The sequence below is a fragment of the Neolamprologus multifasciatus genome, chromosome 19, assembly GCF_963576455.1.
Source record: "Neolamprologus multifasciatus chromosome 19, fNeoMul1.2, whole genome shotgun sequence".
Classification (NCBI taxonomy): domain Eukaryota; kingdom Metazoa; phylum Chordata; class Actinopteri; order Cichliformes; family Cichlidae; genus Neolamprologus; species Neolamprologus multifasciatus.
The window spans coordinates 432,530-460,000 of NC_140457.1; the positions used below are offsets into that span (position 1 = coordinate 432,530).

General features: G+C 47.1%; 2 protein-coding genes across 5 annotated transcripts in view; one reads left to right on the forward strand and one right to left on the reverse strand.

Annotated features, from left to right (window-relative positions):
• Positions 1–245: 245 nt before the first annotated feature.
• Positions 246–5,244, reverse strand: LOC146495556 (uncharacterized). Of its 2 annotated transcripts, XM_085144384.1 has the most exons (4): positions 4,561–5,244; positions 4,459–4,483; positions 4,207–4,313; positions 246–2,644 (listed from the first exon to the last, which is right to left on the reverse strand). In XM_085144384.1, exons 3-4 carry the CDS (start codon positions 4,311–4,313, stop codon positions 2,026–2,028), a joined length of 726 nt encoding a protein of 241 aa, XP_085000510.1. In that variant the 5' UTR covers positions 4,459–4,483; positions 4,561–5,244; the 3' UTR covers positions 246–2,025. The 2 variants fall into 2 exon arrangements, with proteins under 2 accessions (XP_085000510.1, XP_085000511.1); XM_085144385.1 differs by having other exon boundaries at positions 4,459–5,244.
• Positions 5,245–15,696: 10,452 nt separating this feature from the next.
• Positions 15,697–27,471, forward strand: part of ccdc88c (coiled-coil and HOOK domain protein 88C) — a 51,289-nt gene continuing 39,514 nt past the window's right edge. The window contains exons 1-3 of one of the 3 annotated variants that reach the window (XM_085144357.1): positions 15,697–16,382; positions 18,903–19,015; positions 22,571–22,679. In XM_085144357.1, the coding sequence (XP_085000483.1) occupies positions 16,323–16,382; positions 18,903–19,015; positions 22,571–22,679 (282 nt within the window). In that variant the 5' untranslated portion in view covers positions 15,697–16,322. The remainder of the gene's footprint in view (positions 16,383–18,902; positions 19,016–22,570; positions 22,680–27,471) is intronic. The other 2 variants (XR_014871308.1, XR_014871307.1) reach the window with 2 other exon arrangements.

A 27,471-nucleotide genomic window follows, 5' to 3' on the forward strand; every position in this document is an offset into this window, starting at 1 on the left:
CCACAGCGGCTCAAAGCTGTGTGTGTGAGAGAGAGAGAGAGAGACACACTCGAAGAAAAGACATGAACGTGTGTGTGGGGGGGGGGGCAGAGGGCCCGAGCCGGCCCCTCTCAGCCGTGCGGCACGTGGTCGCTGCTCAACGCTAAACCCGCACCTGTGTGAGACGTGCAGACTCACAGCCATGAGTTCAGTCCCACAGCAGAGAAACTGAAAAGATGTTTTCATAAACAGCTGGTCCTGTAAACATGACTGTTGCACATAAACGTTTGATGTGGAATAACAGCTCCATTCTTTGTAAAAACGAATCCTTTATTTCCAGAACTGGTGCAATAAAACTCTCGCAGTATGCCAACATGAAGGACGGCGCTGAATTCTGATGTGACTATAAGGCTCCTGTTTTCTCTTCCTGGAGGAAACAGGAAACCAGCTTCTTCCTGCTCAGGTCTCTGGTCCTGGATTTGGTCATCCTTGTTAGGATCACAGCGTCACGTTTAGTCTCTGATTTGCTCTCATCGTGTTGTTTGGTTCCACTGATACTGACCATCAACGTTATTCTCACTTTTATGTCATAAACCTGCCAAATATATTCGTGATATTTTCTCAATAATGGACAAGAAGAAGGAAAAAACCCTAAAAACGTTTCATCTATTTAAACGTTTGAATTCTTGTGTGTTGGAGCGATTTGATGGTGTTCTTGTCAACCTGATGTTTTGTTGCACTTAATGGAAAAATGAATAAAAGTCAAACCTGAGTGTGCGACTGTAGGGGGCGCAGTCGAGCTCTGGTCTGATCTGAGAGGTTTAATCAGAAGTCTGAATGACCGTTTGCAGCTCTCAGTCTGTAAAGTTCATATTTAGCTTCGTACGTCTGCTCTCTGCCGGCGCTCACACCACACACATTATTAAATCAGTTATCAGGCAGCACGTTCACCCTGTAAAGGTCTGAATGCAGTAAACTGTTAGCTTCCTGTAGTAGTATTAGGAGTATCAGTCGTTACAGGTGTGAGTGTTGCAGTAACTGAAGTTTGTTTCTCACCTTTTTCAGATCACGTCCTCAAAGTTAAACTTCGTGTCTGTTTTATCCAATAAGATAAAAGGATCTCAAACACACGTTAGTAAACCCGCCGCACATGTCTGCAGTCAGACTGCGCACACACGCTGTAGGACGTCTGCATTTGTCATTACACAGCATTTCATTAGTCCTTCGTTAACTTGAGTGAATGTGAGGACAGCAACACTCACAGTTTGATGTAAACGTGGTGACGCTGTGATCTCAGAGATTTACATAATCCTTCCTCCGCTGTGCTGTGAAGCTCTCAGCCTGAGATTCAGACAGACTGATTTACTGTTTCATCATTTTAAACTATGGAAGTCACACGAGTGTGAACAGAAATCGTTTAAAGCATGCAGGAAGTTGATCTGTCAGGTGTGTGGATTTATACTGCTTCATATTTTTGTCATATGAAGATTAAACATCATCAAGTTCCCTCCATAAACCAGTGAAGTCCTTTAAAAGCATCGCTCGCATATTCTGTTCAGTGATTTAGAGAATAAAAGCTCAGAGTCACTGGGTTTCATAAAGAGGAAGCTGAACATGTGAAGCTCTCTTTCAGAATAAAAGACACGTGCAGCAGGCTGGATGCTGAGCTTTATTGAAAGAACACAGAGGGGTCACAAACACCTCACAGTCAGGCAGTCACATGATTCATGAACGCCATCATTGAGTTACAGTCTGCTTTCACAGAGACTTCTGGACATTTTCAGACAGTAAATGAGGTGGAGGGAACAGGTGGAGGGAACAGGTGGAGGGAACAGGTGGAGGGAACAGGTGGAGGGTCTGGGGGTGTGAGTGAGGTGCAGCTGTCTGAAAACACACGCTTCATCGACACAGTGTGATGTCATCTGTGATCCTGCACAAAGCTTCCTTATTGGTGACTGACAGATGTCAGTGCTGAGGTTCGCAGGACTCACCTGAGACCAGGTGACACCAGACTGTCAATGAAGAGAGTCAGTGTGGACCTCAGACTCAGCCTCTGTTTCCCTGGGTGTTTGTCCCACTGCTTCCTGCCTGTGGAGGCTGAGGGCTGTTAGTAATACACAACTCTGAAGCTCTGAAACGTTGATCGCAGCTGCGACACACTAACTGAGGAGTGCTCGGTCCATCACAGCGAAAGATGTATTTGAGACCACCCATCGAACACCCAACCTCATAGAGTGAGTGTATGATCTCCTCTCTCTCTCTGGGTTTATCCGCAGACTTTGGTTCATCAAAAACTTTTGTAAACACAAAGGCTCCATCTCTCCAATAGTCGACGTCCCTTTTAATCAGTTTTAGGATGTTAAATTTACTCTGTCTGTCTGTGCATGTGCTACATGGGGAGATATAAGAGTAGATGAGGAGGAAGTCATCTTTATAGTCATAGTTGACTAGACTGCTCAACTTTTGCAGAACTAAACGTTCTGCGTGATCACGTTTTATGGGCACAGAGAAAATCATCCTCGTCCCTTTGTACACTTTATTGTAAGAAACACTGTTGTTAACATCCTCAGGCTTGTCGCCTTCAAGGACTTTCTCAAGTGTGTTTGCTTTCTGTTGTTTTGGGATGGTTACAGCCAGACTGTAATGCTTGTTTTGTATTTGGTATCTGCCAAAGGGAAAGAAAACAAACATCTCAGATCATTTCAGACAGAGTGTGGGTATATTAATAAATCTGTTTTCTGTGACATTTACAGTTAATTCAGTACTTTAGTCTGAATTTAGACACGTTTATCGAGCTCGTTAGGGTTGGACATTTACCACTTTGATCTAAGTTAAACTGTAGCAAAATCAGTTTATTCTATTTATGTATTTAAGAGTCAGTGGACATTATGTAGCACTGCATCATGTAGAAGTCGCTCTCTGGTGAGGAAAGAGCCTGACTCTAGAAATAGCTGGGCTCATCTCAACACACATCTCAGGCTCTGAAACCAGTCTCCTGGGGACGGGCTGGACTCTGTTCCAGTCTGGAGGTGGGGTGGGTATTCTTGTATCCCTGGGAATGTCAGAGGTTCAATTGCATTTCAGGGTAGGCTGAAGCTGCTGCACTGAGCTGTGGCTGCAAGGTGGTAATCCCCGAACCAAATGATGGACACGGCAGATGAAGGGAGCCATCAGGCTGAAAGTGTCTTGGCCTGTGGGACTTTGGAAGTAGGTGATGGGTACCAGCAGACACAGCAGAGTGTGGCTTTGGCAGTCACGGATGCAAAAACTTGTGCGTGTAATGAGTTTGGTGAGACCATGGAAAAAAACTTTCAGTCATCCTCAAAGCAATTCTGAAAAACCAAAAAGAGGAAACTGGGTGTTTCTTCTTCACTCACTATGTATTAACAGACCTCTCTGCATTGAATCATATCTGTTATTAATCTCTGTCTCTCTTCCACAGCATGTCTTTATCCTGTCTTCCTTCTCTCACCCCAACCAATCACAGCAGATGGCCCCGCCCCTCCCTGAGCCTGGTTCTGCTGGAGGTTTCTTCCTGTTAAAAGGGAGTTTTTCCTTCCCACTGTCGCCAAAGTGCTGCTCATAGGGGGTCATATGATTGTTGGGTTTTCTCTGTATGTGTTATGGTAGCGTCTACCTTACAATATAAAGCACCTTGAGACGACTGTTGTGATTTGGCTCTACTCACATGCTGTATATTTGGGGGGGGGGGGTGTTGCTGAGTCAGGTGATGGAAGGAATACTTTGTGGACCTCCTTAATCCCAATGACGTGTCTTCTTCAGAGAATCCAGAGTTTGGGGATGAGGGGGGCAGCTCGACCATCACTGAGGACGAGGTCAGTAAGTTAGTTAGCACCACCTGTGGATGTGATAGGGCTGTCCTGGCTGACACATCTCTACTGCGTATCTCAGGCAACGCCTCTGGATTGGCAGACCAAGGTGGTGATTCCCATCTTCAAGAAGGCAGACTGGAGGGTATCCTTCAACTATTGGGGATCACACTCCTCAGCTTCCCCAGGAAGGTCTACACCGAGGTGCCGGAGAGGAGACTTGGTCTCTTAGTCGAACTCAGAGAGGGGAGGAACAATTCAGTGTTCATTCTGGTCGCTGAACCAACTCTTTACCCTCTCCAGGACACTTGAGCTTGTGGGAGAGTTTGCTCAACCAGTCTACATGTGCTTTGTGGATTTGGGGAAGGCAGAGGAGAAATCAAGAAAATTTACTCACCTAGTTTTGATGACTTTCACAACTTCAGTCAGCCAGTTCACATCCACAGCCAGACTGGTTCCAGCTGCCAGCAGGACGTACAGCATGAGGCAGGGCAGCACCTTCATCTGCATTGTTTCAAACAACACATTTTATTTACATTTATGATCCGCTTTAATGCAATAAATCAGTGAACGCCAATAAACAGCTGACCAGAGATGAATTTAAGGCAGTTAAATCCAAATCCATGTAGGAAATCTCAAACGTTCTCACCTTCACTGCTTTGTTTGTCCTGAAACTGCAACAGAAGAAAGAAACCAGTGAAATGCAGGAACCTGAACTGGGACTAAACTGTGAACCAGCTGCTTCACGTACCTGCTCAGGTGGAAGGCCTGTGACCTTCAGTTAGCTGTAAGGAGTGGTTCCATCTGCAGTCGTTCAGGTTTTTATACGAGCAGAGGGGCACAGCAGCCTAAAAACGAGGAAGACAGAAACGAGAAGAAGAGCACAGATCTTACCAGAGCATCATCACATCCTCACCACCTGTGGCCACAGTCAGCAAATATGATGAAGTCTGTGAGCGCGACAGCTTTTTACAAGCTTCAGCCACAATCAGACGTTAACGCTTCAGATGTGAGGCTCAGAACCCCGTTAGAGATCGAATGTTCTCACTGTTATGTTCTGCTGGGTGCTAATGGCACTAAGGGCTGAGTTAGCTTTAGCATCCAGAGCTAAAATGATCACAACAGCTGGAATTTAATGTGTGTACAGGCTGTGGTCATGTGACCTGTACTGATGTTCACGGCTCTTTGTGGAGACTTACACAATAAAAACACACGCTACATGATCTGTCATGGCTGCTTTACCTGTGGATTGATACTCAAGAGCATCCTTAGCTTACATTCAGAGCGTGATCTGCCCTAACATTGACCCTGATTGCTTAACGTGGAGGTTAAGCAATCATCAGAGAGATATTTGTGACAGAAGTTAAACAGTAGTTGTGTAACACTTTTGTGTAACTGACCACTAAAAGTTCTTTAACAATCATGTGGACATACAGTGGCTTGCAGAAGTTACAGCCACAAACATTTTATTATGATTGATTCCAATGATTCCAAACATTTTTTACAAATAAATAACTGAAAAGTGGGGAGTGCGTAATTATTCAGCCCCCTTTGGTCTGAGTGCAGTCAGTTGCCCAAAAAGATTTCCCAAGCCTTGAACATCCCACGGAGCACTGTTCAAGCCATCATTCAGAAATGAAGGAGTATGGCACAACTGTAAACCTACCAAGACAAGGCCGTCCACCTAAACTCACAGGCCGAACAAGGAGCTGATCAGAAATGCAGCCAAGAGGCCCATGGTGACTCTGGACGAGCTGCAGAGATCTACAGCTCAGGTGGGGGAATCTGTCCATAGGACAACTATTAGTCGTGCACTGCACAAAGTTGGCCTTTATGGAAGAGTGGCAAGAAGAAAGCCATTGTTAACTAGGGCTGCCACAAACGATTATTTTGATAGTCGATTAGTCACCGATTATTTTTGCGATTAGTCGACTAATCAGATCATCATCCATTGGACGTAAAACGTACAGCTTATTGCACCAGCAGCATCTGCTCTTATATAACTATCATTAGCTTACAGCTTTAAGTGTTTAAGGTATGTGGTAACTAACAATAAAGACAAGATGATAGTTTATTAAATTTTAATGAAATTTGCAGATTGTTTTGGTGAAGTTTAATAAACTCCTTGCTATCTAAAATATAACAGGACACCGGAGTAAATTCTTGAGCATCTCACACTTCTGATAATCAGCTGTCTGCTTGATGTTTATTCAGCTGTGTAAAAACTATAACTTTAATCTCAGCCAAACCGATTTACTCAGGAACAAATAAAATACTGAAAAAAGCCAAACAATAACATTTTAAGTTATCTAAGTGACTTATATATCATGTTTAACCTGAGTAGCGAAAGACGGCGGTGGGTTTGAAGCCGGGAGTCCGGTGTTCTCACGGCTCTAGTTAGCCTAGCCCCCGGCTAGCTATCGAGCTAGTGGCTAACAGACGTCTCCGAAGACGTCGGAGTGCTTTTGAAAATATGTGGTGTCTTGATAAACTGAGCAGATATTTGAGGTTTACACAGCTACATTCTCGCCTGAAAATATGTTAAACGTTTATTTTGTGACCCAGAAAGAATAATAAGAGTAATATTAAAACTAACTAGCTGCCGCCATTGTTGGAAACTGAGCTGGGCTGCGCTATGAATTCTGGGACACAGCTTCTTCTTCTTCGGGGTTTAACGGCAGCTGGCATCCTTGTACATGCAGTGCTGCCATCTTCTGTTTCAGTCCGTTATTACACTCTTAAATCCTACTACTTGTTCCTGCGTCTTTTGTGATCTTACAAAGCTTCAAACGACGCGTTGACTATTAAATCAGTCGTCGACGATTTTGATAGTCGACGTAATCGTGACTAGTCGACTAATCGTGGCAGCCCTATTTTTAACAGAAAACCATAAGAAGTCCCGTTTGCAGTTTGCCACAAGCCATGTGGGGGACACAGCAAACGTGGAAGAAGCTGCTCTGGTCAGATGAGACCAAAATTGAACTTTTTGGCCAAAATGCAAAACGCTCTGTGTGGAAACTAACACTGCACATGACTCTGAACACACCATCCCCACTGTCAGATATGGTGGTGGCAGCATCATGCTCTGGGGGTGCTTCTCTTCAGCAGGGACAGGAAGCTGGTCAGAGTTGATGGGAAGATGGATGGAGCCAAATACAGGACAGTCTTGGAAGAAAACCTCTTGGAGTCTGCAAAAGACTTGAGACTGGGGCGGAGGTTCATCTTCCAGCAGGACAACGACCCTGAACATAAAGCCAGGGCAACACTGGGATGGTTTAAAACTAAACATATCCATGTGTTAGAACGGCCCAGTCAAAGTCCAGATCTAAATCCAATCGAGAATCTGTGGCAAGATCTGAAAACTGCTGTTCACAAACGCTGTCCATCTAATCTGACTGAGCTGCAGCTGTTTCAAAGAAGAATGGGCAAAGATTTCAGTCTGTAGATGTGCAAAGCTGGTAGAGACAGACCCTAAAAGACTGGCAGCTGGAACTGCAGCAAAAGAGGAAGACAGAAACGAGAAGAAGAGCACAGATCTTATCAGAACATCATCACATCCTCACCACCTGTGGTCACAGTCAGCAAATATGATGAAGTCTGTGAGTGCGACAGCTTTTTACAAGCTTCAGCCACAATCAGACGTTAACGCTTCAGATGTAAGGCTCAGAACCCCGTTAGAGATCGAATGTTCTCACTGTTATGTTCTGCTGGGTGCTAATGGCACTAAGGGCTGAGTTAGCTTTAGCATCCAGAGCTAAAATGATCACAACAGCTGGAATTTAATGTGTGTACAGGCTGTGATCATGTGACCTGTACTGATGTTCACGGCTCTTTGTGGAGACTTACACAATAAAAGCACACGCTACATGATCTGTCATGGCTGCTTTACCTGTGGATTGATACTCAAGAGCATCCTTAGCTCACATTCAGAGCGTGATCTGCCCTAACACTGACCCTGATTGCTTAACGTGGAGGTTAAGCAATCATCAGAGAGATATTTGTGACAGAAGTTAAACAGTAGTTGTGTAACACTTTTGTGTAACTGACCACTAAAAGTTCTTTAACAATCATGTGGACATATAATAGCGTTTCCCAAAATCCAAATAGGGTTAGCCTACTGGATAAACTCCAACTTTAACCCTCTGGGGTCGACACGCCGACACGTCCAAATCACACGACCAGTTTTAGACAACACAGGAACGAGATGCAGCCACCGTCCGTTTAACTTGTGCTGAAAGTGTGGATTTCAAACTATGTATTGGAGCTTCTTTCCGTTTTGGTATTGGTTACATTGTTTTATCAGTGCTGCTCTTTGGTCTCTGGTTGTTTCACACCTTAGTCACACTGTTAGGCTACGTCCACACTTGCCCGGACGTCCGCATTCGTTTTCAAACGAAAACGCACGAGTGTGGACGTAGCCTCAGACAGATGTTGGTGTCTGGTGAGGAACATCCACAGGTTTTGAAGTGTTTTGTTTGTCTTTGAGGACGGGGGGAGAGACAAGGGGATCAACCACTGTAAGAGGTGAAAAGGGGTTGTGAACTCTTCCTTTGGGGAAGACCAAAGGGGTAAAACAGCTGTGTAATGCCTTTTGTTTCGTAGAAGGTATTTAAACCCAGGGCTGTGCTGGGATTGGGCGAGAGGCTGTGCTGGGATTGGGCGAGAGGCTGTGCTGGTCACAAAGGATGATTTGTTTTTATATATGGCTGAGCCTGCACGCTCCATCTCTGCTGATTTCGGTATTCTTGGGAACTTCAGCTCGTTTTCAGGTTATAACTTAAATTTGGGGAAAAGTGAGTGTTTTCCCATTAATACAGCAGCATGTCAACTTCAACGGTCTGATCTACCCTTTTGTCTCAGTCCATTGGGGTTTAAATACTTAGAGAACGAGTCACGTTCTCTATCTGGCCTTAAATCAGCTCATTTGACTCCCCTTATATCAAGGTTTACACCTCATATTCAAAGACGGGGGTAATCGCCCCCTTCCTGTAATCGGTAAGATTAATGTTGTTCAAATGAACATCTTAACATTTCATAGTTTTCCCAACTTGTCTTCTCATTACGATCTCCCTATCACACATTTGTTTTGCTATTTTCAAATTTGAAATTTTGTTGCCAAGTGTTTCCCAAATTTCCCGTCTTTACCTCCAGAACAGCAGCGGGAAACTACGCTATCATTTATTCCTCATCACAGAGGAACCGTTTCAAAACTCTATGATGCTATTCTGTCTTTTAGTGACCACTCAAGTGTCCATGGGAAGGAGAACTAGGGATTCAAATCCATGAGGAGTCTTGGGAACAGGCTATAGCGAGGGTACGATCTTCCACCTCCTGCGCTCGTCACACACAGGGCGCATTTCTCTGAGTCTAGACTTTCTGAATTGTATCCAGAAGTGGAAAACAAATGTGATAAATGCCACGGCTCCTTGTCACCTCAGCCACATGTTTTCTGTCCTGAGCTGGAAGCTTTCTGGACTGTTCCTGTTATATCAGCTGTTCTTGGAGTAACTCTTCATCCCTGTCCTCTGATCGCTCAGGAATCCTCAGCTTTTCTAAGTATGTTTACTCAGGAAAATGCAGAAAGGTTAATTGTATTTCAATATGTGCAAGTTCTGTGTTTTCTTGTTCTAATAAAAAAATTGAGCTTCTTCACTGTTCAGCTGAGATAAGGTTCACACTTCTGCTGCACGATGACAAAGTTAAACACTCGTTGTGTAACAAGTTTGGCAAATTGTTTTTGCAACTATTGACCTAAAAATGCAACCAAGGAGGTTTTTTACAACCATTTAAATGATTTACAGAACAATCAGCTGTTCAGCATCAAACACGCTGCCACACAAATGAGTTTCTATGAGACGGAGGAGCATCACAGCCTGACACCTGCAGAGGATCGATGCCCCGTATGTCAAACTGAGTGATTTATGACCCCAATAAAATGATGACACAGGAAGTAATAAAGGAAGTAATAAAACAGCAGTCACAAAAATATAATATTAATAAAGTTATGATATTTCATAACTCGTTAATTTTGAATAATTCCAGAAAACATCGATCACGCAAAAGAACAACAACATTTTTATCCAACTTTATCCAACATCAACTTTTGATGGCCACAAAAATGTGTGTTTGTGTGAAAATGTGTTAAACCACGGTGACGTCCTAGTTAAACTCGTGGTAACAGTGAGTATGGCGAGAGATAGCGGCTGCATGCCCCAATGGAAAACTTTATTATATTTTATTTGCATTTGTTTAATCCGAACAGAATCAAAGTCACAAACTCTCGTGATCTCAAACCCCGAGCAGAAGCTGACAGCGTCTCCCACCCCAAGCCTTAGGCAAGTTAACAGGGACCTCCTGAAACCCCCCGTGCTCGTCCAAGATCCCAGCACTGACCCCGTACCACAGCTTTCTAGGGTCTCCCCTCTACCCCCAAAACCTTATGCAAGTTAACAGGGACCTCCTGAAAAAACCCTAACTGACGGTCTAACTGAAGGTTTTTGCTGCTGGGCTGGTTTTTGAGGAAGGTCTTGATGAGGGAAGTCTCCCCCCACTGTGACTCAGGGACCGCCCACTCTCATTCCCAAACCCAATAAAGACCGTTTACTTCCAGATAATTGGCGCCTATTTGTCTGCTCAATAAGGATTATAAGACTTTTGCTCTAATTTCAGCAAAGAGGAAACGGATTTCCCTCATATGAACACGATCAGGTTTTATGGCTAACAGACAAATAACAGCATCGGGTCAGTGCTGGACGTTTTAGATGACAGTGGATTCATGTTATTTGTAGATCTTTATAAACACCAGTTCATCTTACAGTCCTTACATAAACTTGGCTTTTGTTCATCCACAGAGACTCTACAGAAACAGCTCAGTGACACTAACGGTGTCAGACAAGGACGCTGCTTCTCTGTGCCTCTTTTTACCATCCGTCCAACGCGTAGCAGACCACATCAGATCTCATGTGTGTCTCGCTGCTGGACAGAAATCTGATCATCACTCAGCTGCCTGATGTTTTACTGATGAATGAAAACCAAGCAGCAGTTCTGGCTTACATCTGAATATTAACGACCGTGAACTTATGGCTGTCAAGGATGTTCCAGTACATCTGTTTTTAATATACAAGTTAAAATGATGTTGAATAATAATTACGAAGGATCAACAAAGAAGGACATGCTTAAATCTGGAACCAATCCTCAGAGAGATCTCTCCTTAAGAGGAAGAGTTCTGCTCACCACAGCAGAGGCAATCTCACCATGAACAACAGCAGCTCTGTGTCTGCATGTGGAGAAATAAGACTCGCTATGTAGGGAAACCTGTTCTCACGAGTGTATATGCTAAAGCTGATCTAAACTGTACACATTTAACACATTTAAGATTTAAATATAACACATTAATTCAAACAGTACGTTCAATGTGTTCATCACAAAACCGAAAAGCAATTAAAACTGTAGGAGCCTGCATGAGGTTCGAGCTCGCTCTGTGGGCTCTTATCGCCCCCTAGTGGTTAAACAATCCTGCTGTACTTCTACTGCACTTTGTAGATGATTAATTTAATTTTACTTATTTATGCTTAATGTTTTTCTTTCTCTCTTCTTCTCCACTAAACCAATTACAACATTCATGAGTCTCACTAAATATGGTAAAACTTGTGAACAAGATGTAAAAAAAAGACTTGAAGTTAACTCTGGAAGAGAGAAAAAGAAGAGAAAGTCAAAATCAAAGCCAAAATAAAAGTCTATCTCAGCAGGTTGAAATCAAGAAATAATAAGAACCAGTATATAAAACTGAAAGATAAAAATGGAAAATAAAATAGAAGACTAAATAAAAATAAAATATATACAAAATGAACAAAAGTGGCGAAAATTCACACTCGAACAAGTAAATAAAAATAAACAGACTAAAAATGAAAAGATATCTTAATTAGATATGACAAATTAAGTCAAAAATATGCAAAAGTAAAATAATTGAATAAGAAAAATAGAAAACATAAAATTATAACAGAAAAAAAAAACAATTAAAATAAAAAATGGCAAATGAAACAGAACAAAAACATGAAATGAATAAAATAAAGATCCACAGTAGAGACCACAGTGGAATATAAATAAAGGAGCGTTCAGTTTTTCTGCGCAGCCGTACAAACAGCGTTGCGCTCTGTGACGTGTAGTAGCGTGAGTGCGCCACAGGGTGGAGCTGTTCCCACACGGTGTGAGCGTGTCTGATGGACTTCCGGTGTTCGTGTGAAGCCGTGAGCTCAGGTTTCCTTTCAGAATAAAAGCACACACAAAGAGAGAAAACTGGGGTGCAGGACCACAGGTGTGACCCGCCCCTCCTCCCTCCACAGGTGATAACGAGATAAACTGATGAGAAGCACAGTGACGTCAGACTGAAACACGCTGACGTGTTTATGAAAGTTTCAGGCGTAAAAACGTCAGAGCGCGTGCGCCACTGCGGCTCCGAGCTTTGATCCTTCAAACCTGTAAGTAAAATCAGAGAGTGCGCAGGCGCAGCGAGAGGATTCCCTGCTGCTCACCGCGTGAGGTCGTTTCAGGAGAAAACCTGCGTTAAACTCAATACAAACAGGACGGTGAGTATTTACAAATTTAAAATATTCATAAATAAATAAAATCAGCTCAGGATCTTTATTGATTACGAACACAAACATTCAGATCACAAAAGAATCGATTTAAATAAAAAACAATAAAAAAAATCACCCTGAAGAAATTCTGTCCTCACTCTTGCCTCCCTTCAGGGGGCGCCACAACCAGCCACCTGCCTGCATCGCTCCTAACACAGCCTCCTCCTCTGTCACTCCAACCCCCTGCATCCTTCATCCATGAACCTCCTCTGAGCTCCTCCTCCATCCACTGCAGCGGGTAAAATAAGCACTGAGCACGTGCAGAAAAGTCTCAACATCAGTGATTAGAATGAGTCCTGCTGCTCGGTGCAGATTAGCATCAGCTGGTTCAGTCCCACCTGATGGCCTCAGGAAGGTGAGTCATCACCAGCGCGTCACACAGAAACATCTCGTGATGGTGAAACCGTGAGCTCTCTCCAGACCTTCAAACTTCAAAACACGCTGAAGCTTCCAGTGAGACTGTCGGGCCACAGTTCATCATCATGTCATTGTAAACCATCAGGTGCTCCTCACAATAGAATAGAATAGAATAGAATAGAATGCCTTTCTTGTCACTATACAGCTGTACAATGAGATACAGAGCATCTCCTACTCAGTGCAAACATGCTGGGGGGGGGCACAGTTCTGCAGCACTACATGGACAGTATTAACAGAGGGAAAAGATATATATATATATGAAATGTACAAATATACAAGCCGGTTTTAAAAAAATGGGGGGGGGGGGGGGGCTGTGTTATCAGTGCATGTGTGAGTTCAGGCTGGTTGTGGCTTTGGGGAAGAAACTGTTCTTGAGTCTGTGGATCTTTGTGTTGATGCACCTGCAGCGCCTCCCTGAGGGAAGCAGGCTGAACATGTTGAAACCAGGGTGGAGCTGTCCTTGATGATGTTTGCTGCTCTGCTGAGGCAGCGGGAGGAATAAACGTCCATCAGGGAGGGGGGAGGGCAGCCGATGATCTTCTGTGCTGTCTTGACCACACTCTGAAGCCTCGCTCTGTCCGCCTTGGTGCAGCTGCTGTACCGTGATGCAGTAGGTTAGCAGGCTCTCAATGGACGAGTGGTAGAAGGTCAGCAGCAGGTTGGAGTTCAGCTTGTACTTCCTGAGGACTCTCAGGAAGTACAAGCTGCTGTTGGGCCTTCTTGACGACCACGTGGTTTACATAACAGAACAAACTCTGATCTCTGCTTTCATGAACAGATTTCATCTCACTGATATCTGGAGACAGAAATATCCTGATGACAGAAGGTGAACAAAACTCCCATTAGTTCCTCAAACTAGAAAAACATCACTGCACCATTAACACTATTGTCAAGTTAAACATCAGTGTGGTTGTTACTGAGGACCAAAACAGCCAACTTCTGATCCTTCGTAGTCCACGAAGAGCATTCGGACGTAGCTCTGCCGCTGCTCTAGGTGACTCAGCACAGTGTGGAGGGCTGTGGCGTCTTCTGTGGATCTGTTTGCGTGGTATGCAAACTGGTGGGGGTCGAATTCTGGGGGGAGGTAATCCTTGATGTGCCGAAGGACTAGTCTCTCAAAGCATTTCATGATTACCGGTGTGAGGGCCACACCGTTGCTGGACAGCTGGGACTCGATGTTTATTTTGTGGTCTGTCTCGGCTTTTTAATCCCCTTTTCAGGTCAGCTCGAGCAGCCCTGTACGGAGCTCTGTCACCTGACCTGAAGGCGGCATCGCGGGCTTTGAGGAGTGAGCGGACCTGGCTGGTCATCCAGGGTTTTTGGTTTGGGAAAACCTGAATGCTTTTGTCCACATTTGCAGAACAGAACTTGATGTAGTCCAGTACTGATCCTGTCCTGGTGTTCAAATATGTCCCCGTCTGTCTCTGTGAAGCAGTCCTGTAGTTTGGAGAGCATTTTCAGGCCAGGTTGTAACCGTCTTTGTGGTGGGCCTGGCACTGCGCCTGAGGGGGTGTAGGCTGGGGAGAGCAGGAGGGAGAGGTGGTCGGACCAACCGAGGTGGGGGAGGGTATATGGATGCTTGATGTTGGAGTAAACATGATCTAGTGCGTTTTCTCCTCTGGTGGGACATTTGACACCAAACCTCCCTGCTGGTGTTTTGGGGTGGCACACTGTTTGTCAGTGTACGGCATCGTGAAGCTCCGTGTAAGCAAAGGAAGCTCGAGACGTTAAATCTGCTGCCGGGATGATGAAGAAACGAGACGATGACCAAACACAGCCGTGAAACTCTCAGCTGCTTCCAGAGACACAAAATAAAGATGCTGGGATGGCCCAGCCAATCAGCTCACCTGAATCCACCTGACACAAAGAATGAAGGTCAGAGTTCATAGACGGGCCCACAGAACCTTCAGGACGAGCCAGAATCCCACCTGAGCCGTGCAGGAGTGTCATCAGCAACAAAGCTGAGACGATGTATTCAGTGCACTTCAGTAAGTGGGATTGTGCTTCTTTTACCTGCTGCATATCCACCCTCCCTCTGCACATGCTCAGACCGTCTCAGCCTCTCTGACTCTGAGCCGTCCACAAAGACTCAGTGAAGCTCCTCCCGACCTTCTCTGAACGTCTCCACAAACATCTGATGGTCAGGACGGAGCCACACGGCTGCTCTCTTAGGTCCGCTTCAAAAACTCCTTCTCACATCTGTAGCTGCCGTCACCAGTGTGTGAGTGGGTGGATGACTGAACGTGTAAAGTGCTTTGGGGTCCTTAGGGACTAAGTAAAGCGCTATACAAATACAGGCCATTTACCACAGGCCACCTTCATCATCAGCTTCACCCTCTGTAGCTCCTACAGCTCTGCACATCAGCACCTGTACACTTCCTCTCCATCCCTCCTCATCCTCTCACTCTCCAGTTAAACTGTTTAAAGTGCCCTCGATGCCTCGCTGCTCGTTACCAGTCCCATCCAGCGCTCAGTGAGCCTTTTCCTGTGAGGTACACCAGTACGCCTCCCTTTCTTCAGCTTATGACTATCACAGATGTTCTTTAGATTACTGGAATAATTAAGTAAAACAAACAAAAAACAAACAAACAGACAATATAACTGGCAAATAAAGACTTTAAAAAAATCCTGAAATGAAGAAATAATGCAAAGGAAAAGATCTGATTTGATTACGATGTCTGTATTTGATTTTTAAGGCATTTTAATTTGTCCATTATTGGCAGTTTGTGTCCTCCATACATTTCCCTCCTCGGGGCGGTCTCCATCTTGTTCTGTCTGAACTCTTTGATTCGGTCTGTTGGTGACGTCAGACAAAGAGTATATATGGTCTGTTATTGGCAGATTTCCTGAAAAGAGGCGGGAGCGGAGTTTGCGCTGATTGGCCGGCGGGTCCGTCAGTCTGTGCTCGTGCGTGTGGCGTCTGTGGGTCAGGTTGATGGAGCGCTGTGGAGGAGAAACACGGTGAAGGTGCTGCGAGCAGCGGAAACTTTTCTGTGTGCCTCCGCTTCGCGTTTTTCCTTCGTCCCGCCTTTTTCGGTTCTTTTTCACTCACTTTACTTTCTTTTTTCAAACTTCACGGCGGTTTCTCCACTTTACGGTCCCAGTGGTGTCTCCCTGGCAACACGATCAACTGTTCTGCGAAGTTAGGGTCGGTGTTTTTACCTTCAGCGGAAAAAAACTGCTCGTTCACGCGCTGAGCTAACAGAACCGAGCCGGGACCGACGGGAGCGCGCGCAGAGGCTCTCCCAGTACTTTTTTTGGTTCCGTTTCCGTTCGTGTGGCTCGGACCGGCTCTTCGTCGCGAGACAATAGTGAGGGAAAGAAAGAGAGAGGGAGCTCGCGCTGGTGGCGGGGAGGGTCGATGCCTCGCGGCGCTTTGTTCTGCCCGCTGTGGAGACCTCCCGCGTGCCCGCCGCGGATACCTGCCGATCGATCGGAGTATTGATGACCGAGCAGAGCCATGGACGTCACCCTGTCCGAGCTGCTAGGCGCGTTCATGGAGTCCCCCCTGGTGGTGTGGGTGAGTGCACGCGCACACACACAGCTGTGAGTTTTGGTGCCCACGCGCTGCACACGTCAGGTGTATCACACACACACACACATTGATTTTGGGGAGTGAGCAGTTGGAGGAGCTTCTGGTTCGTGATTGTGGGACTTTCCAGGTGTTACACAGAAAATAGTTCACGCACTGTTTTCCAGAGCACATTTTAATCTGAAAGAGTTTGAAGGACTTCCGGTCAGTCTGAGCTTCAGGGGTGGTTTGAGTTCCTGAAGGAGCTGCAGAGACCAGGAGAAGCTTCCGGATGTTTCACCTCATCACACCTTTAACAGAAACACACAGAGCACAAGCCGAGCACTCAGCATGTCTGAGAATCCGCACAGACGGAGCAGATGTGTGCGTGGACCAGGACCAGGATTGAAACCAGGAACAGGACCCAGAGCTGGACCTGGACCAGGGTCACGGCCTGGTCCTGGGGTTCCTGCAGGGTTCAGGTGGATCGATGTACAGCTTCAGTTCGTGGATGTGAAGACGCCGCTGGCTGGCCTGGTGTCGGCCCATCAGCCCGTTTTCCCTGCATCAGCAGCGGATTCAGACTCTGCAGCTGTAGCCTGAGCACCGCTCTGCTGGGAGTGTCCGGAAATTCACGGCCAAGTTTTAGGATTAAAAACTGAAAGTTTCCAGAAAAAGTCCAGACAGATACTAAAAACCCAGCATGAAGCCAACTCTGCAGACATGTTTGGATCTGGATCAGAACCAGGGTCTGGTCCTGGGGTTCCTTGAACCCTTGGATGTGTCGGTGAAAGTGTCCCTGTGTCACTTTCCCACCGTGTCACTTCCTGATCAGAGTTTCTGTCCAGCACAGACGGGCACAATGGTTGGCTGAGCCGGCGGGTCAACAGGAAATGAGGTCACAGGGAAGCAGGAACAGTCCGGTGGACCCTGACTGTCGGAAATCCTTTGTGGCTTCATGAAGCTCCAGATGTTTCAGCGGTGATGGTTTGGGCTGTTCTCAGGTCAGTGATGGAGAAATGGAAACATCTGGACGACAGCAGAAACTGCAGATGTGCTTCAGCTCTCGCAGATGCCCCAGTGACCCCTGCACGTGCATCGATGCCTCTGTGGGAGGGTCTTCTTACAGCCAATCGCGTGTAAAAACTCGATTGGTCGATGATTTCCTGTGTGGATGTTTCAGGAGCTGCGGGGTGTCGTTAACACTAAAGCGTTTGCTCCTGATACCCCGGGACATTCTTAAAGCAGAGGCAAGTTTAAGTTGCACTATTTAATGTAGTCCCAAAAAACCCCGGTTCATGGTGATTTTATCGCCGTGGTGATGATGTTCCTCTGATGGCTCCAGATGTTTGGACTGGAATCATCTCTGAAGCTTTTTGGAGGCAGGTCAGAGGGACGGCCAGCGGAGCTGTCAGCTGCTACTATCTGTGGCGCTTCCTGTTGAGCCGTCGGCTCAGCCAACCATTGTCCCGTGGGCGGAAACTCGGATCAGGAGGTGACACGGTGGGAAAGGGACACAGGGACACTTTCACCGACACATCCAAGGGTTCAAGGAACCCTGCAGGAACCTCAGGACCCGCCCTGGTTCTGATCCAGATCCTGATCCTGGTTCTAATCCTAAACCCAAGGCCTGAGCTGGATTTAACCTCAGGATTCCTGAACCCGGGGGAGGCCGTGTGCTCCCACCACAGCAGACTGTGGTTTGGCTCCCAGCAGAGCCTCAGTGAGCGCGTGCAGGGCGTTCCTCGCCATTACCCGAGTGAGTAATGCTTAAAAAAACATGGAATCCACTCATTCAAGCCGGCTTGTCTCCGTGAGTCTGCACGCTGTCATTTAGACCCTGAGCCACCGCCACAGCCGAGGTCTGTGACATTAGAGCCGCTGTTTAATGTGTCACAGCACCGTGACCTTTGACCCTGCTCAGCCTGGCTGCAGGCATAAGAATGTCTCAAACTGGAGAAGACGAGAACAAACTGCTGTTTAGTACCAACGTGATCATAAGAGACTCTAGAACAAAGCGCACGTCACAGGAACCTGCTCGGGACGCCCGAATCACCCGGCGTCTCCTCGGCCCAGGCGGAGAGCTCGGCTCTTTCAGAGGCCCCTCCCCCTCACACACATACCCCACATCTCCACCACAGAAAGGTGGAGATTCACGGAGGAGCAGAGATGCCAAACTGTGCCGTCCTTCAGCCCGGTGTTTAGATTACAGCTGAGGATGATGATGATGGTGATGTAAAGATGACAGGCAGCCTGAGAGCAGCGGCAGCACTCGGGAAGCTGCCTGTCCAGGTGTGTCCAGGTGTGTCCAGGTGGTTCAAACATGGAAAATGGGAAAGATTTTATTTTTATTCCTTGTTACTTGACGGCTCCTTTCAACGAGCCAGAAAAGCATAAAAGGGAGCAAAGTTTGAACTTAAACTCAGACAGGTGTTGAGTTTATGTCAAACTCACCTCTGTGTTTCTCTTAGTTTGGTTTGTCAGATCTTTTAAAGCTGCAGACAGTTGATGTACTGATTCTGTCCTCAGGTGCGGACGCTGGGCCCGCTGGGGTCAGGTGACGGCGCCGGCTCAGACGAGCGACTCAGCATGTTCATGGAGCTGGTGGACGGCGTCTTCCTGCACAAGATCATGACACACATGTAGGTGACAGCGAGCGCGTTCATTTGCATGAGTCAGTCAAAACTGCCGAGTGTGTGTTTGTGTGTGTGACTGTGTGTGTGTGACTGTGTGTGCGTCTGTGTGTGTGTGTGTGTGTGTGTGTCTGTGTGTGTGTCTGTGTGTGCGTCTGTGTGTGTGTGTGTGTGTGTGTGTGTGTGTGTGTGTGTGTGACTGTGTGTGACTGTGTGTGACTGTGTGTGTGTGACTGTGTGTGTGTGTGACTGTGTGTGTGTGTGACTGTGTGTGTGTGTGTGTCTGTGTGTGACTGTGTGTGTGTCTGTGTGTGACTGTGTGTGCGTCTGTGTGTCTGTGTGTGCGTCTGTGTGTGTGTGTCTGTGTGTGTGTCTGTGTGTGACTGTGTGTCTGTGTGTGTGTGTGACTGTGTGTCTGTGTGTGACTGTGTGTGCGTGTGTGTATGTGTCTGTGTGTGTGTGTGCGTCTGTGTGTGTGTCTGTGTGTGTGCGTCTGTGTGTGTGTCTGTGTGTGACTGTGTCTGTGTGTGACTGTGTGTGTGTGTGTGTCTGTGTGTGCGTGTGTGTGTATGTGTCTGTGTGTGTGTGTGCGTCTGTGTGTGTGTCTGTGTGTGTGTCTGTGTGTGTGACTGTGTGTGACTGTGTGTGACTGTGTGTGTGTGTCTGTGTGTGTGTCTGTGTGTGTGTGTGGCTGTGTGCGTGTGTGTGTGTGGCTGTGTGCGTGTGTCTGTGTGTGTGCGTGTGTGTGTGTGCGTGTGTGTGTGTGTGTGTGCGTGTGCGTGTGCGTGTGTGTGTGTGTGTGTGTCTGTGTGCGTGTGTGTGTGTGTGCGTGTGTGTGTGTGCGTGTGTGTGTGTGCGTGTGTGTGTGTGCGTGTGTGTCTGTGTGCGTGTGTGCGTGTGCGTGTGTGCGTGTGTGCGTGTGTGTGGCTGTGTGCGTGTGTGTGGCTGTGTGCGTGTGTGTGTGTGTGTCTGTGTGCGTGTGTGTGTGTGTGTGTGTCTGTGTGCGTGTGTGTGTGTCTGTGTGTCTGTGTGTGTGTCTGTGTGTGTGTGTGTGTGTGTGTGCGTGTGTGTGTGTGCGTGTGTGTGTGTGTGGCTGTGTGCGTGTGTGCGTGTGTGGCTGTGTGCGTGTGTGTGTGTGTCTGTGTGCGTGTGTGTGTGTGTCTGTGTGCGTGTGTGTGTGTGTCTGTGTGCGTGTGTGCGTGTGTGTGTGTGGCTGTGTGTGCGTGTGTGTGTGTGTGCGTGTGTGTCTGTGTGTGTGTGTGTGTGTGCGTGTGTGTGTGACTGTGCGTGTGTGTGTGACTGTGTGTGTGTGGCTGTGTGTGTGTGTGGCTGTGTGTGTGTGCGTGTGGCTGTGTGTGTGCGTGTGTGTGCGTGTGGCTGTGTGCGTGTGTGTGTGTGTGTGTGTGTGCGTGTGTGTGTCTGTGTGCGTGTGTGTGTCTGTGTGCGTGTGTGCGTGTGCGTGTGTGCGTGTGTCTGTGTGCGTGTGTCTGTGTGCGTGTGTGTGTGTGTCTGTGTGCGTGTGTGTGTGTGTCTGTGTGTGCGTGTGTCTGTGTGCGTGTGTGTGTCTGTGTGCGTGTGTGTGTGACTGTGCGTGTGTGTGTGACTGTGTGTGTGTGGCTGTGTGTGTGTGTGTGGCTGTGTGTGTGTGTGTGTGTGTGTGTGCGTGTGTGCGTGTGTGTGTGCGTGTGTGGCTGTGTGCGTGTGTCTGTGTGCGTGTGTGTGTGTGTCTGTGTGTGTCTGTGTCTGTGTGTGTGTGTGTGTGAGTACATAAGGGGGTAAGAGAGGTAATCCTGTGTTTCCTGTGTGTGTCTGTGCGAGTGTATTTGTGCAACCACATCCTGAGTTTCAGGTTCAGACTTCACAGCCAGATGTGCTGCTCGGCTTCACAGAGTTGTCGTCTGCAGCCTCAGAGCACAGATCAGGTTAACTAGACTGAGGTCCAGGAATTAGACCGAGCCGTGTGTGATGGGCTTGTAGGCTGTGAGCATTCAGGAGGAAGAGTAGGAGCATCGATCAGAGAGCAGGTGCAGCGCCTCAGGGACTCGTACTGTCACTGCAGCCGTCACCAGCCGAGGCGCTCGTGCAGGCTGATCCACTCGTTAAAACCCTGACAGGCTGAAGTCGTGGTTAAAGTTCGCTTATTGACAGCAGCTGCAGGAGCTGATCGCAGCCGTGAGACGGCACGGCTGCACACACTCATTCAGACGAGCCCAGCTCACGTCTGACAGCATGTCCAGAGGTGGTGCAGCTGGGTGGTGTTATGTAATGATGGCAGAAAATCGACTTCTCAGTATCTGCCTTTCAAACCTCGAACATTTAGAGTCTTGTTTCCCCACAGAGCTGCAGGGAGGAGTGTGTTTGTGGGGCTGGTTACTGGGTTTACTGGTTTGTGTTTCTGGGATTTATTGAAATTAAAAAGAAAACAGCAGCAGACTCATCCTTTGGTCTGATAATCCTCTGTGTGGGACGCCCCCTGACCCGATCACACCACATGTTCATGTTAGTTATTGTTGTCGGTTATTGTCCTCAGGAACGACGATAATCGCGCTATTGTTCTCCACGGCGAGGGTCGGCTGGGTCCAGGGGGGGCGGTCGGGGCTTCATGGGAAACTGGGTTACAGAGGAGCAGTGAGGAGTATGAAAGGAGACGTCAGAGAGTCGGAGGAGCCGTCGGCTGTTAAATCACTGAGTTCTCCACAGAAACCTGCAGCTAGCTTAACGAGGTCTGCGGAGCCGCTGAGAGTCGAGGTGGAAAGAATGAGGTCACGGTTCAGAGCGAGCTGCTGAGAGACGCCGGAGTCAGTGAGGTCGGAGCTTCAGTTATGAAAGCTCGTTCCCGCTTCGTTTATACCCCGAACGTGTCAGCGTGGATCGGCGCTGCTCGCTTCCAGCTCCTCGTTTTTATTCTCCGACTCTGTCAGAGCAGCTTTGCATGACTCACCGCTCAGAATAATCCTCCTTTATCTGATAGTGGCCCTCACAGCCTCTCACCACATCCTCTGTTGGAATCAAGCTCTTTTAGCCCCTCCCTCTTTAACAACATGTTCTTCTGATTAGCTGCCAGCAGGTGGGCGGGGCAGTTAGGCCCTCCTTGTGACATCATCCAGATCTAAGAGTGTAAAAGCTGTGATAAACAGCATGTTTGGAGCATTCTGCAGAGAGCCACCTCCTCCTGTGACAGTTGGTCGGAGTAGTGTTTGTCCCGCCTCTGCTGCACTCTGATTGGACGGCTGAGTGAGATGTGACCTTAAACTTCTTTTAAGGTAGTAAGACATTTAAATCTGCGTTTAATCAGCTGATTCTCTGTGAGGCTTTAATGAATAATCACACGTGAAGTCCTCGCTGCACGGTGAGATCTTCACGCGTCACACTGACACGATGACAGCGACAGGAGGTCAGACGGACGGACAGCGGGACACGCCCCCTATTCACATGCTAATCAGGCTCCGTGCAGGGAAATGCCTGCGCCATGGTTACCCGAAACTTGTGTGAGATGATCTTTGTCCCAAACAGCCACAAACGTCAGCCTCAGCGCTCCTCTGGTGTGTTTATTTGTCTCCATAGCGACCCGAGCCCCACCAATCAGAGGCTGAACAACAACGTGAACAATGATGTGTCGCTGCGCCTTCACAACCTGACAGTCCTCACCAGACACATCAGGACGTACTACCAGGTACACACACACACACACACACACACACACACACACACACACACAGTCCCAGCAGGAAGTGATGCACGAAGTACGTTCACTGGAAGCTGGTTTAGAGTGTTGACCTTTCAGCTTCATCGGTGTGCTGTGGCAGACTGACAGGTGAGGTTTACCTGTGTCAGAGCAGCAGTGGCTGAACGAGGACACGGAGTGTGTGTGTGTGTGTGTGTGTGAAGCCCTGTGTGCATGTTTGTGTGTTTTCTATAAATCAGTGATAAGCAGCTCAGATGGAGCTGATTTGGCTGAACAGCTTCACATCCTGCACGCACACACACACACACACACACACACACACACACACACACTCACTTCCTGCGTGTCGTCTGGATTATGTGACTGTATTTTTTCCGAGAGCTGTTAACATTGTTGAAACTGAAGTTTATTTTTGAGTTTCTGCTTTTATTACAGAGGATTGTTGTCTGTGTGTGTCTGTCTGTGTGTGTCTGTCTGTGTGTGTCTGTCTGTGTGTGTCTGTCTGTGTCTGTGTCTGTGTGTGCGTGAGGCCTTCAGTTGCTCGCCTATGAGAACAAAGCAGAATAAGCGACTGCAGCAGGTCTGTAATGATTTGATTCTCGGCCTTCGTGGCTCGTTCGTCCCGTGGCTCGTCACAGGAAGTGGAAGCACCTGTGTGACTGCAGACCTGCTAAAATAACTTCTGCCAGGAAGCAGCAGACACGTTTGCATCCTACAGGCTCCAAACTGGACCTGAGCAACCTCCTTTGGCTCCTGTGGAGGGACCACGGTGTTCCCAACCCAGCAGAGCGATCTCTCCAGCTGACCCAGGGTCTGCCCCGGGGCGTCCTAAAGAAAGGAGCAGGAAGTGCTGTGAGGTCCTGAAAGCTCTGAGCCAGAAAGCCTGAAACAGTCAGGTTTCAGGTCCTGCAGTGTTACATATAATACAGCTGGAACTGATTGTTGGGAGTTTGTCATGAGCACACATGCATCATCTGCATACGCTGATGTCTCCGGCTGTGACCTGCAGGTCTGCGGGTGACGGCGCCCCTGGCGATCGTGGCTCAAGAGTTGGGAGTTCGTCTTGTAACTGGAAGGTTGCCGGTTCGAGCCCCGGCTTGGACAGTCCCGGTCGTTGTGTCCTTGGGCAAGACGCTTCACCCGTTGCCTACTGGTGGTGGTCAGAGGGCCCGGTGGCGCCAGTGTCCGGCAGCCTCGCCTCTGTCAGTGCGCCCCAGGGTGGCTGTGGCTACAATGTAGCTGCCATCACCAGTGTGTGAATGTGTGTGTGGATGGGTGGATGACTGAATATGTAAAGTGCTATATATGAGCATTTACAGCTGCGACTGAGCGATCAGAGGTTACTGAGGATCAGCCTCCATCGTTCTCTGTGAGACACACACGGAGGTTTGGGAGGCTCCACGTACAGTGAAGTGTCCCATCGATGATGCCCTCCTGCAGCAGCTGCAGGTGCTGTGTGAAGGGGCTGGTCCGGTCTGGGTCTCTGGCCGGTCTTAGATGCTGACGGTGTTCAGGATGAGCTGATGTTTGCAGTGAGATCGTGCTGTGCGACCTCCATCTGTCCACAGGAAGTGTTTCAGATGGAGGTCAATGGACTTTAATGAGTTTTAATAAAGTTTTGGTGTTTGAATAAGGAATGACCACGAAGAGGCCACACCCCCGACAAACACTTTACTTTTATTCTGAGATGGATTTTATTTCTAACTTTGTGCTAATTGGACCGTTTATGAAGTTGTGTCTGGATCTGTGCGCTCTTTGTGACCTCAGCAGTTCTACTTCCTGTAAGGAGAAAACGCGATGGAGGTGTGGCCACGGTCATCTGCTGGTCTTTGGGTTAATGAACGAGGCCCGAGACACTTCAGAGCTGAGCTCTTCTTCACAGCTGAAGAAATGAAAATATTTACTGAGTAAATTAAACGAAAACGACAAAAACACGACAAAATAATTATGAATGAATCCAATCCTAGAAAAACAGTTTGTTGTGTGTGTGTGTGTGTGTGTGTGTGTCTGTGTGTGTGTCTGTGTGTGTCTGTGTCTGTGTCTGTGTGTGTGTGTCTGTGTCTGTGCGTGTCTGTGTGTGTGTGTGTCTTTGGGCAGGACAGAGTTAATCTGCTGCCTTTTCAAACATCGTTTAAAAATCTGAGCACAAACACACCTCAGATGATAATATGAAGTCAACAAGCTTTAGAGAGCAGGATCAGCTGCAGCACGCACGCACGCACGCACGCACGCACACACACACACACGCACACACCTCCAGCTGTTCATGTGGAGCTGGGCGTCGGCTTTGTCCTAATTAGATGAAGTCCCAGCAGATGCAGACTGGCCTGCTGAGTGTGTGTGTGTGTGTGTGTGTGTGCGTGTGTGTGCGTGCGTGTGTGCGTGTGTGTGTGTGTGTGTGTGTGGCTCAGTAAGCTGATATCTGGAGCTCTGTTGTGTCTTTGCTGTTTCTCTGCCTGACTGTGTCCACAGTTATTGATCTGTTTATCAATAAAAAATGAATCAGTGAAAATCCAAAGACGACTCTTTGTGTTAAACTGGTTCAAAGGTTAAAGGTCCTCTCACCCTCAGAGGTCATTTATGTACAGGTACAGGTGACCTCGCAGTCAGCTGATCTATATAATGTGCTCTAACTTCATTTCACGAGGCCGTGTGTGTTCAGCAGATCTCTGAGTTTCTCAGGGCTGAAACATGACGACTAAAGGCCGGCTCGCCTGTACCAGAGCCCGGGTCACCTGGGTCACCTGGGTCACCTGGGTCACCTGGGTCACCTGGGTCACCTGCAGCAGTTTGTCTGTGACGTAGAGCAGGAAGCAGCTGCTGCCTGATCTTTGATCTGTTTCTGATCATTCGCTACAGGAAACCTCACAAAGTGCATTCTGGGTAAAGTTTAAAGCCTCGTATCAGCCTGTGGGAGAGGTGCGTGCTCGGAGCGAGTGGGAGCACGTGAAAGGTCTCCTACCTGCATCCACAGACCAGGATCATCTCAGAATCAACACAGAAAGCAGCTAGTGTCTGTGAAAAGGAGGACCCGATCACAGGGATCAATCACCTGATCAGGAGCTGAATCAGCTCTGTTTTTATGAGAAACGTGTACACAAACTGTTTATTATGTACAGGAGAGCGTTTCTGTAACTCACCTGCATTGTTAGGGGCGTGGCCTCTGACAGGTAGCTGCTAACTGAACCTCTGGACTGTGTTTGTGCTGCTGTGGTGTTTCCCGTGTGCGATGTGATCACATCGGCTTTATTAATGTTTTACCTGGTCTGAGGTCAGAGTCCATCCTACGTTTGGCCCTCAGCCTCGTCTCAAAGGTCACGACCTGTAAACAGCTGGTGGGAGAGCGTGGCGCCTCTGAAGTGTGAGGCTGCGGCGACAGAAGTTTGAATGCTTCTGCAGTAACGCAAGCAGCCCTCCCCCTCCTCCCCCTGCTCCCCTCTCACTTTACCCTCCTCGGTTACCGTGGGAACTCCAGAACAAAGGCCTCAGCCTACAGTCTGGCATGTTTGGAACTCCATATCCTCTGCCCTACTTTACACACACACACACACACACACACACACACACACACACACACACACAGCTTTTCCTGACAGTAACAATAAAACACTGACAAAGTGTCTGAGCATGCTGGGGGGGTGTGTGTGTGTGTGTGGTCAGGCTGCAGGGTAACCAGAGGGCAGTTTCTGATTGTTGTCTACTTTTGTGTGCGCGCTGTATGTGTTTTGGTAATTTGTGTGTTTGTGTTTTCTCAGACTGTCATCTGGTGAGAGACACCGCTCACGTTAACGTGTGAAAACAAACAAAAGTCACTTTTTTCTTTGTTTACCTCCAGCGAGTATGGAGGACCAAAACTGCCAACTTAAAAATCACGAGTTTAAAATTAAACAAAATGCTAAAAGTTAAAAACTCAGTAAGTGAACAAAGATTCCAGTAAATATAAAAAAAAATGTAAATATTTTATTTTAAAATGATATTTATGTTAAATTTAATCATTTATGCAGTATTTTTAATTTAATTTTGAAAAACTTTTTGAATAAATCTATCAAATATAAGAAATATTATTGCTAATATTTTAAGGTTCTTTATGAAACTTTTATTATGTATAAACTTTCTTCATCAGTTTTTTCTGTTGTTTTTATTTATCTTGTGTTTGTGCGTTTGTCTCAGTATTTATCTTCTCACTGTTTCCTTTTTACTTTTGCTCGTTATTTTTCTGTTTCACTATGCAAATGATGAGCGACACTCGAGGCGTGTCATGAGCTCAAAGAATAAACTTATAAATAAAAGAGAACGACATTTAAATGGAAAAAGAAAAAATGTTAAATTATATATTAAATTTAATGAAATAAATAATTTGTGTATATAAAATAAATAATGTATGATATATTAAATGGCTGCATTTTTTGGGCTGATTATTTATTTTTAAATGTATGTTTTGGTCCTCCGTACAGTAACCCTGCCATAAAGTTTCAGTGACGTAAGCTGAAGCATTGAATTTGTTCCTGGTGAGAAACAAACTAATTAACCAGACTAGTTTTTACCTCTTTTCTCCTGTCAGATTAATCAGATTAGTTTTAGTATTTTATAGTGACGCTGCGTTTAAATGACAGCCTGAGGAAACGGACTTCTGAGCTTCACAGGAGTGTGCAGACAGTTTCGGGTCGTCGTTAGAAATGAGCTGTGATGCTGCGTTACTGTTGTAAACCGACTGTCGCTCTCAGAGTTTTGTTTGAGGTCTCCTTTGTTCTCGAGGTTAAACTTCACGCTCCGCTGAGCT